Genomic DNA, 11,302 nt, shown 5'->3' on the forward strand with positions numbered 1-11,302 from the left:
TTGGATTTAGTAAAAGCGTACTTAATCAAACTTATTATTCAATTTGCTACAACATTAGCCTCTTCGCCTGGTCAGACAGACAATATTGACCAAGTACACTTGAAAACTCACTCGTCTCACATATTCAATGCCACCCCCATTTTGACCTAGCACCATTTCCTCTCCTTCTATATAAACCCCCCTTACCTCCTCTCTTCTCACACTTGTCTCAAAACTCAAAACATCTTTTCTTAATTTGAAGCCATTTCTTGACCTAACAAAAAAGAAAGATGGAGATTGCTCCCGTTGCATACTACGACAACTTGAAGAGGTACTGGAGAAGGAGAAGGTACCAGAGGCTCAATGGTGACACCAAGAAGAAGATGAGGGTCACAAGGCTTGGCGGAGTCAAAACTACCAGAAGGATTTGGAAGCTCAGAAGCGCCATGCCAAAGCTCAGGCTGATGAAGTTTGTCTCCCCACTTAAGCTCATGACAAAGTTCCACGATGCTTACGTTGACATGATGTATCGGATTGCCGGCAACGCTGCGAGTGTCGGAAGGGTTTCGGGGAAGAAGGTTGCGAAAGCTCAAGACCAGATTTCAATGGCTTCTTGTGGGGAGGAAGTTGATGGTAGATTGGTTTTGGAGATATACAAGAGATTGGCTGCTTCTCGCGAATTATTGATTGATTATTGAAGCAAAATCAGCTTCTTCAAACATTTGTGTTATCAAATTCTTTTATAATTTTATTTCCATTGATTTGTCAGATTGGCTCTAGAGCTGTTTCTTCATTCTCTGAAGTAGTAGCTCACGGGGCATGTTGTAACTAAAAAGTTTGGCATTGTACAAATTTTGTACTCATGGGATGGGATCCTTTCGAGTACTCAAGTCATTAAGTTATTGAAAATTTTCTTATGCCACTGTAATTTTTACATTTTCATAATTTAATTACGTGTTTGGAGATAATTTTGTGATTAAAGTCAATATTAAGGTGTTGACCAAAACAAAGTCAATATTAAGGTATTGACCAAAAAAAGTCAATATTGAGGTATGTAATAAGCCTCCTCCCCTCCTATATGCATAAACCATCTCGAAGAAAATCTTCAACTGTGCGGTGTGCCCGTGTGAGTCAAAAAACATGTACAAAGCGAATGCATGCAGACGCAGTTGAGTAAAGATCTGATGGTCAGAGTTGGTGGTCGATTCTGTCCAAGAAGTGGGACCTTCTCAGACAAAAAATAAATAAATTGGCCCATACGCCTAAGGCCCGTGATATAGTGTCTCTTTTGGCCCAAGGGAGAGGAGCGCCAACAACAGGACCAAATCATGAATTTTCTAAGTGTTGGGCAATAATAATTTATTTCCTAAAAATTAATACTAAATTCCTATTTTTGTAAACATTTGCACTGTACTTAAGCTCACTCTAGTTTTGTGATGGCAATTTTCTCCGCGGGTAAGGGTTTTCGCAGAAATTCGACCCTAATGGGTTGGAGTGGAATTTTTTTGGGTATGGTGTTTGGGGAGGGGCGGGGATAGTATTTTAATCCCCAACTCGAACCCTCCCCGTTTAGAATATACATATATAAGTGATTGTGCCCACTAAATTTTATATTATAAATTTATATAATTTATACGAATTTTAAGCCACACTACTTATACATTTAGTTAAGTTTTAGTCAATATGTAAACATTCTTATATTGTCTTATACATACATATTATATATATTCATTATCTTGCCTTAATTATATATTTTTTTCTTTCAACAAAGTAGGTTTATATTGGTTTTTTCTTCCGTAATGGGCGGGTCCGGGAACTCATTCCCCAACGAAGGTGGGAATGGGGAATTCCCGATATGAATATCGTAGGTATGAAGGTGGGAATGGGGAAAAAAGTTTAATGGGGATGGGCAGGGACGGACCCACAGTGGGGTCAATGGGGTCAAACAACCCTATGGATTCCATGGAAGCAAGGTAGAAGGTCCCCTTTAATGGCTGTGTGACCTCATGAATGTCTGAAGGGGAAGGTTGCTGTCTGAGGAAGAAGAAGCTGCCATTCTATTTTTTTCTTTTTTAAACATGCTGGCCAAAACAACGTCGTTTTGGCCCAGCTTTATTATATTTTTTTTAACATGCTGGGCAAAACGGTGTCGTTTTGGCTTAGCCCCATCGAATTTTTTTTTTAAAAGACCTGGCCAAAATGATGTCGTTTTGGTCCAGGTCTTTTTAAAAAAAATTAGAACATATTTAAAATACCCCTCCCGACTTCAGCCTTTCCAAAACCCCCATTCCTAAACCCTCAAACCTAAATCCCCAATCTCCACCCCCCCAAACCTTTAACCATCTACCCCACCAAATCTTTAAGCCTTAGCTCCTCCATTGTCGCCGCCGCCTCCAAAAGCTTGACTCTGCTTCCACCACCTCACAATTCAATGATATAAAAAAAAAATTGAACTTTTACACTATGACCCTATGAGATAAGATTCTTGGGTCCGTCCCTGGGGATGGGGATGAGGATGGGGATGTGAATGGCATACCCACCCCTTATTCGACCCATTGCCATCCCTACTATAGTTTAATAGTGGTTCCACCCTTTAGTAATCCTCACACTCAATAAGAATGTACGGAAAGTCATGCAACTTGCACCCGCACAAGGCCAAACAAAACCAAGGATCCTCCAGGTTCAGCAAAGATATAAACCCTACACTGGTATCACTGGCAGACCCATAAATTTTTTAGCAGAGGTGCAATATTGACTAAGTATGAAAAATGGTTTTTTAGAATAATCATTTTCTCAAGATAATTTTTGGTGGCTTTTATTCCTTACACATCAAATAAGAAAACTTGATTTTATAGGATTTTAGTATGAAGTATATATTGACTTAATGAGCCATCATTTTTAGCCTAAATCGTATTTTGCACTAAAACCGATTTTTCATATTTTGATTTGATGGGAGTTTGATTTTCTAGTATTTTTATTTGAATCCAAATGGGGGGTACTTCCTTATTTACATTGTAAACTTAAGTAAATGGAGTAATATAAAAATAAATGAAAGTAAAAGGACAAAGACATTTACTTAAATGTTGAAAATGGAAATAAGGTAATCTGTCCACCAATTAAGCAAATGGGCAAATTGAAGCACCTTCAATGGTTTTTCCGGCGAGAGGAGGTGTTAATAGGTCCGCCACTAACTGGTATTTGTTCTTGGTATATGGAAATGTGTTGAGTATTTGTTTATGTTTTATACGTTTTTTTGTTTGTTTTTGTGATAGCCTATTATACCATGGATTGGATTTCGTATAAGAATACTTGATCAAACTTAATTATTCAATCATTAAAAGACTAGCCTTAAATTTGAAGTCAGACAGACAATATTGACCAAGTACACTTCAAAACTCACTAATCTCTCACATATCCTCTGATTCTCATTCCCGGAATAAACCATAAGAACAAGCCTTCATTCATTGGGCACCCATTTTGACTTCCCACCCAAATTCTTCTCCTCCTCCTATATATACCCTCTCCCACTTCTTCTCTTCACACACTTCTCTCAATCAAAACTCAAAAAACACAGAACTAGTATAAATCAATCGAAAATGGAGATTTTTCCGACTACGCACTACGACAACTTGAAGAGGTATTGGAGGAGGAGAAGGTACCAAAGGCTGAATGGTGACACCAAGAAGAAGATGAGAGTCACAAGGCTTGGCGGAGCCAATGGCACCAAAACTACCAGACGGGTTTGGAAGCTCAGAAGCGCCATCCCAAAGCTCAGACTGATGAAGTTTCTCTCCCCAGTTAAGCTCTTGGCAAAGTTCCACGATGCTTACGTTGACATGATGTATCGGATTGCCGGCAACGCTGCGAGTGTCGGAAGGGTTTCGGGGAAGAAGGTTGCGAAAGCTCAAGACCAGATTTCAATGGCTTCTTGTGGGGAGGAAGTTGATGGTAGATTGGTTTTGGAGATTTACAAGAGATTGGCTGCTTCTCGCCAATTATTAATTGAGAACTGAAGCACAAGCAACTTCAAATAATTGTGTGACAATATATATGCAGTTTCAATTTCAGTGTTAGCTACAAAGTTTGGAATTGTAAAAATTTTGTACTCATGTGATATATATTTTCAAGTACTTTAAGTGATTGAAATTTTTGGTATGTGCCTGGCTATGAGTTTTATATTTTCAGAATTTAATTTCATGCTAGGAGATAACTTTCAGATTAAAATCAATCATGAATGATGGATCCATTTTCTGAAATTCGAGCGCAAAGTGAATGCATTGAGTGATTGTTGTGATTGGAGAGAGAAAGGGCAACTAACAATTATAGAGAGAGACATACCAAAATTAAGAAAAAGTAGGTGCGTGCGGACTTTAATCAGATCAATTTATGACAAGTAAAAGGTAATGAAAAGCCATATTTCTCTGATGTGCCCACTGCCCACCCACCAATAATTTTGGTGTGGGTTTAAGCTTTATGCAATTGTTTGACTGTTAGCTAGCTATTTCTTATAACACACAGCTTCACTTTCAGAGGTGAATTAGTTATGAAATTCATCACCCCGAAAAAAAAATCAAAGTCTTTCTTCCGAAACTGATCAGAAGGCAACAACAAGAAGGACATATAACATGGAAGAAGAACAAGGCCCCTATCACCCTCTTCGAGATCAAGACGGCGACGCAATTTCTGCTGATGACACTCGCTTGAAGCAGCTGGGTTACAAGCAAGAACTCAGTCGTAACCTCTCGTATGAAACCTTTACCCTATCCATCCATGAATATTTACCTTCTTCTTTTTGTTTGTTTAATTTGTGGAAGCACTTTTGAATTTTCTGTGGTCCTTCTGGGTTTATACGAAAAGCACTTTTCCCACATCACAATCACATTTTTCAGTTCTAGATGAATGTATATAAGTCTTCTTCTTTTTTCACAGCTTTGGACTTTTAGTCGTTGAATATCAGTTCTGATATTTTCTGAATCCAGACAGTAATAACTAACGTGAGCATAATTTAATATGATATGATTGTTTTCCAAGAAAGTAAATGACATAATTTTAATTGGCTGTCGATGTCTCTCGACCTAAGTTTTCTGCTTACATTTTGTTTTATTATTACTTTGCTTGTCACTCAGACTCAGCGCTTGGACAGGAAAGTTGTATTTAAACATTGCTTGGGTTTCATGCAATCCTTTTAGTTTGCGTATTTTCCTGGCCGTTGTTTTTGAATACTGTTGATTCAGAAATGTCACATTGGATTGGATTGGAGAATGACTGACTTTGAATAAGATATACACTTGAACAAATATCTGAAAAGTCGACTTCTCATTTGATTTTGATTTATATCTAAAAACTAAACAGTGCAGAATTGGGACAGCCAATCAGATTTAGTATTTACAAACCAACTGATAATAAAATAAGAAACGACACGCGGATCAATCAGAACAAGCCAACGCAAGAAATTTATTTAAAATGTGCGTTTTAGTTTAATTATGGAATCTTAAACAAGTCAACAAAAATCTAAATTCTACATAATCTCATGTAAATCTTTTTTTAAGGCCTTCTATTCTTTCCCTGCTTCTTCTTGTTGTGTGCAGGGCAATTGCAAGCTTCTCGGTGACTTTCTCCATCATTTCGGTTCTGACTGGTCTCAGCACAACATATAATATGGGCCTCACCTATGGTGGGCCCGTAACTATGGTCTACGGGTGGCCCATTGTGGGCCTCCTCACACTCCTAGTGGGCCTATCAATGGCCGAGATTTGTTCCGCTTATCCAACTTCTGGTGGGCTTTACTTCTGGAGCGCCAAACTCTCTGGTAAACGCTGGGGCCCTTTGGCTGCCTGGCTCACTGGCTGGTACGTTTTTCCTTCTTTTATTTTCTAATTTTATTTATTTATTTATTTTTAATCTCTGAAAAAATATATGTTAAATGAACCAATGGTCCAAGAGCACTCGTTGGCCAATGGGGCTATTACTTTTTTATTTTTTATTTTTGCATGAACCATTGGATTGGATGGATCCCCATTCTTATTTTAGACTCAACATTGCTAATAATTTCACATATTGTATTGTGTTTGTCCATTGACTGGTATTTTCGGGATTTTTTCGACTTGCGTAATCCCTATTACTTTAGTCTAATTGGAGGGTCAGCACATGGGCTACTTGGTCAATGATTCAGATTCTTCTTTCTGTGGCCGATCAATATTCATAATCCCATGTGATAATTGATACCTAAGTGACATCAGAGAATCTTATAATGCACCATAAGTCTTGCATAAAAAAATAAAATAAAATAGTGATCATAAATGTTACATCTGTGATATTATCTTATCCCCGTAGAGGATGGCGCTATTTTGTCCTCCTCCTAACGGCGGAGCCAGAAAATCTATCAAGAGGGGTCAACCTTAAATGACAAAATTAACACAAAATAAAAAAATAAAAAAATTCATCTAATAATAAAATCCTTTGTATTAATTTCTATATCATTCCAAAATATTGACAACAAAGCATAGGTTGTCCATCTTCAATTCAATTTGAATTGTCATGCTTTGAAGTTTTTTTCTTAGGGTAAGATGTCATGCTTTTAGTTTTAGGTAATTAGGTTAATAATTATTAAGTTATTACAAATAAAGAAATAATTAAAAGGGTAAGTAGCAAAGTTAGGGACATGGGAGAGAAAAAAATTCATCTTTATTTTTGTAGTTTTTTTGCAAAGTAAGATAGTGAGAAGGGTCAAATTTCAGAAATACTGTATAAAAAAATCAAGGACAAACATGTAAAAAGACCAAATATGCTAAACATGAGAAGGGTCACTTGACCACTGTGAGCCTTCATTGGCTCCGCCACTGCTCCTCCCATATTAATTAATTAAGTAGACAGTAGCTGCCATGTTATCATAAAACTTGGTTTTACCATGAGTCACAGTGGTAAAAGCTAACATTGTTACCTGGTCTTTTACTAATATGGAATCTGTGACTGGTATTTATGCTGTGCAAGCAAACATTGTTATGTCGTTATAAGTAAGGTTGCGATATTTTTAAAACTTATAGCTACGTGTTGCTTCATCTTTGAAGTGAAATTACATATTTTACGTCACTTTGTTTATACAAGAAAATTCAGCGTCCACACCTAACAAATACGAACCCTAAAATTGCATAAAAAACTTATGTGAAACAGGGATAGTAATGCTATTCTCAGCTAAACACGCTGTATCAAGCGTAATATAACGTGATTGGTCGGGAATACTCGTTGCACCCGGGTGTTTCTCCAAAATTGGCACTTTCGCAACAATGCTGAAATAGAATCATTACATTCTATCTATTACGCAAAAAATCCAATAAAAGGCAAAAGAACGAAAAGCCATGTTAAGTCAACCAAGCCAATGTTCAAAGTCCACAGGCCACGTAGTTGCAATCACCGCGTCAAGCTGCTTGCCTACTGGCTGCTCTGTTTGACCTTCATGCCCTCAATCAAAAGCTCTCCTTTTCTATTCTCATATGCCTATTTTATACTCGAGCTGCGTTGCCACTGACACTCTGCTTGAATCAATATTAGCCAAATTAAGGCAAATCCAATTTCTCTCTGTCCCTTAGAATTCAAGAAAAATGTTGTCTGATGGTGGTGACAGAATGGCACTACCATCTCATGTGGTCCCAAACGGCAGCGCTTCACAGGACTCCGGCCATGCCCGTCTCCATGAACTTGGCTACAAACAAGAGCTCAAGCGTGACCTCTCGTAATTTTTCCAAATTCCAATTTTTTCTTTGGTTTTGTTTTGAAAGATCTCTTCTTTTTTAAGTTGTGAGTTTTTTGGTTTATGGGTTAGCTCGTTTGGAATTGCAGGCTGCTTTCAAATTTTGCTTTTTCATTTTCAATCATATCGGTGCTTACCGGTGTGACCACTCTTTACAACACTGGACTCAAATACGGTGGTCCAGTTTCTGTTGTTTATGGATGGTTTATAGCTGGTTTTTTCACCATCTTTGTTGGGTTGTCCATGGCTGAGATTTGTTCTTCCTACCCAACTTCTGGGGGTCTATACTATTGGAGTGCCAAGCTTGCTGGCCCAAGATGGGCACCCTTTGCTTCTTGGCTCACTGGCTGGTACTTTCCTCTCCTTTCAGTTATTCCTCATTCCTGTTCACTTTTACTAACACTGTTACTCGTTTAGAATTTGATTGCCTAAAAAAGGACTAAAACTTTGGTGTTCTGTTGGGGTTATGGGATCTGGAGTGCCTAGATGAATATGTTGGTTGACTAGTTGAGCTTTATAGCTCCTGTGCATTATAGCTTTCACAGCATGTGTACCATGTTTAAGTAATCTTGCGAGTGTGAATATCTTTCATTCTTCGTTTTGCTATGCTACTATTCTAGTAATCTGTTCCAGAGCTGTATAAGGTCAGATTCTTGTCAGAATAGCTGTATAAGGTCAGATTCTTGATTGATGATGTGTAGTTCTTTAGATTAGGTTGATTTGGTTACTCACTATTTTGGTGGGGATTAACTCTAGGACATGCTCAACATGAATAGCTCTATCTGTAGATGAACTAAATTACGCATCATGACGGCGATAATGATCAATTTACTTTTGAACTGGGATGAATAAGTTTTAATAGAATTTATGTGGAATGCAAGGAGTAGGCTCTGGTGCTTCCGCTTTAGAAATTTTTTTATATAACGTTGAACTATCTTCACAAATATGTTTAAGATGCTCAACTCTTGTTCACTATACCATCTCAAGCTGGAATTATTGAAGCCTTCAAATTTTATACTGCTATTGATGCATATGCCATTTTGTCTTGTGATGTTCTCAAACGCATGGGCTAGAATGGTGAAATTATTACCTTTTTTATTCTGAGCTTAAAACTGAAATGTATATTACGTGCAACTTTAATCATAAGACGTTCCAAGTTGGTCTCTCTGCTATACTATTCTCTGATGACTGTAAATGGTTTTATGTTTTGCAGGTTCAACATAGTTGGTCAGGTAATTGTAAAAACTTATGTTGTGAAGTTTAAAATCGTTCAATATCCATTCTGAGGGTTGTTATGGATGTGATATTTCCATTATAAGCTCTAACTGCCTTGCTACCTTCCAATTGCAGTGGGCAGTCACAACGAGTGTGGATTTCTCACTTGCACAGCTGATTAACGTGATCATTCTCCTTAGCTCAGGTGGAAGAAATGGTGGTGGTACTTCGGGAGATAAATATGCAGTCATTGGTATCCATGGAGGAATTTTGTTTCTACATGCTCTCATAAACAGTCTTCCCATCTCGTACTTATCTCTCTTTGGACAGCTAGCTGCTGCATGGAATATTGTAGGTATAACGTATTTTCGAGCCCTTTTCACTTTCCTAGTTTTCAATTTATTGCTTGAGGATACCTATATCTTGGATTTCTTATCGCTATTGGAATACGTAGGTGTCTTTGTCCTTATGATTCTCATTCCCTGTGTTGCAACGGAGAGGGCAAGTGCCAAGTTTGTATTCACTCACTTCAACACTGATAATGGGGATGGAGTCAACAACAAAGTTTACATTTTTGTTCTGGGACTCTTAATGAGTCAGTATACCATAACTGGCTATGATGCATCTGCCCATATGGTAAGTTGATACCTTCATTACTTTCAACTTAATTCACTTACTTCATAAGATGAAATCTGTAAGGATGAATCCTAAGATCTCAATCAGATGCATCCTGTTTGTGGGAGTGCAAAATTATGGGATTGTCAAATGCTACATAATCTTTGTGTGTATGAAGTTGTCTTTTTTGTTTTTCGCTGAGCGAGTTGTATTTGATATTTCAACTTGAGTAATGTCATATTTGCATTAGCAATCTCATGTAAACTCTAAGCATTATGAACTAAAGTAAAGTCATGTTTGCATAATAACTATTTTGTCCATATTGTAATGATACGATCATCAAATCAAACACAAGATGTTTGGAACTTAATAACGTTTTTAGCTCTTCTCTTTGTTTGATGGCTTAATGCTTGGTCATATAATTGTAACGAAATCTCCTTCAACTTCTGTTTCTAGACAGAAGAAACCAAGAATGCTGATACAAATGGACCAAAAGGAATAATTAGTTCCATCGTGGTATCTATTATCGTTGGATGGGGTTATATACTCGGGATCACCTTTGCTGCTACTAACATCCCATACCTTTTGGATGAGACTAATGATGCTGGTGGTTATGCCATTGCTGAAATATTTTACCTAGCATTCAAGAGTAGATATGGCAGTGGAGTTGGAGGAATTATATGCCTGGGAGTCGTTGGTGTTGCCATATTCTTCTGTGGTATGAGTTCAGTTACTAGCAACTCCAGGTAAGCAAGCCTATTTTATGTCTCATACAACAAGAACCACTAGGGTCGACTTTAATCTCTCAGCTGCTCATAGTGCTTAAGTTTCTTCTCAGGATGGCTTATGCATTCTCTAGAGATGGAGCCATGCCATTTTCATCATTTTGGCATAAAGTGAATAAGCATGAAGTCCCAGTAAACGCAGTTTGGCTTTCAGCCTTGGTATCATTTTGCATGGCACTGACAGTAAGCACATCACTTGTTGCAATAAACTTGTATCTCTGTTTTTCCTGCAACTGCTAAGCATATGTTTATTTCGTCTTTGCAGTCTCTTGGAAGCCTTGTGGCATTTAATGCCATGGTATCTATAGCAACCATTGGACTGTACATTGCTTATGCCCTACCCATCTTCTTGAGGGTGACCTTGGCACACAAATCCTTTGTCCCAGGACCTTTCAACTTGGGACGCTACGGGGTCCTTGTTGGTTGGATTTCAGTGCTTTGGGTAGCAACCATCTCGGTCCTCTTCTCGTTGCCTGTTGCCTATCCAATTACTATTGAGACACTCAACTATACTCCTGTTGCAGTTGGGGGTTTGTTACTTACTACAGTTTTAGCTTGGATCTTGCGTGCTCGGCACTGGTTTAAAGGTCCTATAACCAACATAAATGAATGAACTTGTGTATATTCAGTGATTTTCATTTCTTCCAATCATCTATAGAAAAAGATTATTTTTTAAGCAAGGCATCTGCTGCAATTTACTTCTTTTTAATTATATTAAAAGCTGATGACTTAATTTGCACAAATTACCCAATGTATGATAATACTCCAGATTATACCAATGGAGTCTCATCTCACAGCATTCACAGAGATCTGGGGGAGATGGCATGCTACACGGTATGCATTGACCTCCACACCTAATAAAACACCGAATCTGCTCGTTTAACTGAAAATGGAGTATTTTCATATGCTCGTTTCAACGAGGCTTTATTGGTTTATATGGTGTGTGTGTGCGGCAAATTTT

General features: G+C 37.9%; 3 protein-coding genes across 5 annotated transcripts; all 3 read left to right on the top strand.

Moving 5' to 3' along the window:
* The first annotated feature begins 181 nt into the window (after window positions 1-181).
* LOC110765406 (uncharacterized) lies at window positions 182-896 on the top strand. The gene has a single exon (XM_021968530.2). It carries the CDS (start codon window positions 270-272, stop codon window positions 675-677), a length of 408 nt encoding a protein of 135 aa, XP_021824222.1. The 5' UTR covers window positions 182-269; the 3' UTR covers window positions 678-896.
* Window positions 897-3,404: 2,508 nt separating this feature from the next.
* Window positions 3,405-4,134, top strand: LOC110765454 (uncharacterized). Its single transcript, XM_021968588.2, has one exon. The coding sequence runs from the start codon at window positions 3,576-3,578 to the stop codon at window positions 3,990-3,992; it is 417 nt and encodes a 138-aa protein (XP_021824280.1). The 5' UTR covers window positions 3,405-3,575; the 3' UTR covers window positions 3,993-4,134.
* A 304-nt stretch (window positions 4,135-4,438) lies between these two features.
* On the top strand, window positions 4,439-11,021 carry LOC110765471 (bidirectional amino acid transporter 1). 3 transcript variants are annotated; one of them, XM_088246957.1, is made up of 9 exons: window positions 4,439-4,723; window positions 5,568-5,828; window positions 7,816-8,076; window positions 8,940-8,958; window positions 9,077-9,296; window positions 9,396-9,577; window positions 10,013-10,302; window positions 10,395-10,524; window positions 10,607-11,021. In XM_088246957.1, the coding sequence occupies exons 1-9, from the start codon at window positions 4,605-4,607 to the stop codon at window positions 10,952-10,954; spliced, it is 1,830 nt and encodes a 609-aa protein (XP_088103083.1). In that variant the 5' UTR covers window positions 4,439-4,604; the 3' UTR covers window positions 10,955-11,021. The 3 variants fall into 3 exon arrangements, with proteins under 3 accessions (XP_088103083.1, XP_021824301.1, XP_021824300.1); XM_021968609.2 differs by lacking the exon at window positions 7,816-8,076 and having other exon boundaries at window positions 4,441-4,723; XM_021968608.2 differs by lacking the exons at window positions 4,439-4,723; window positions 5,568-5,828 and adding an exon at window positions 6,548-7,708.
* Window positions 11,022-11,302: the final 281 nt, after the last annotated feature.

The sequence above is a fragment of the Prunus avium genome, chromosome 1 (genome assembly GCF_965620075.1).
Source record: "Prunus avium chromosome 1, drPruAviu1.hap1.1, whole genome shotgun sequence".
Lineage (NCBI taxonomy): Eukaryota > Viridiplantae > Streptophyta > Magnoliopsida > Rosales > Rosaceae > Prunus > Prunus avium.

What these genes read in the sequence shown, in the direction of transcription:
- LOC110765454 (XM_021968588.2), top strand. Translation starts at nt 3,576, where the DNA reads ATGGAGATTTTTCCGACTACGCACTACGACAACTTGAAGAGGTATTGG.
- LOC110765471 (XM_088246957.1), top strand. Translation starts at nt 4,605, where the DNA reads ATGGAAGAAGAACAAGGCCCCTATCACCCTCTTCGAGATCAAGACGGC. An exon ending in GAACTCAGTCGTAACCTCTC is followed by an intron (nt 4,724 to 5,567) that starts GTATGAAACCTT and finishes TGTTGTGTGCAG; the next exon opens with GGCAATTGCAAGCTTCTCGG. An exon ending in TCAGTTACTAGCAACTCCAG is followed by an intron (nt 10,303 to 10,394) that starts GTAAGCAAGCCT and finishes GTTTCTTCTCAG; the next exon opens with GATGGCTTATGCATTCTCTA.
- LOC110765406 (XM_021968530.2), top strand. Translation starts at nt 270, where the DNA reads ATGGAGATTGCTCCCGTTGCATACTACGACAACTTGAAGAGGTACTGG.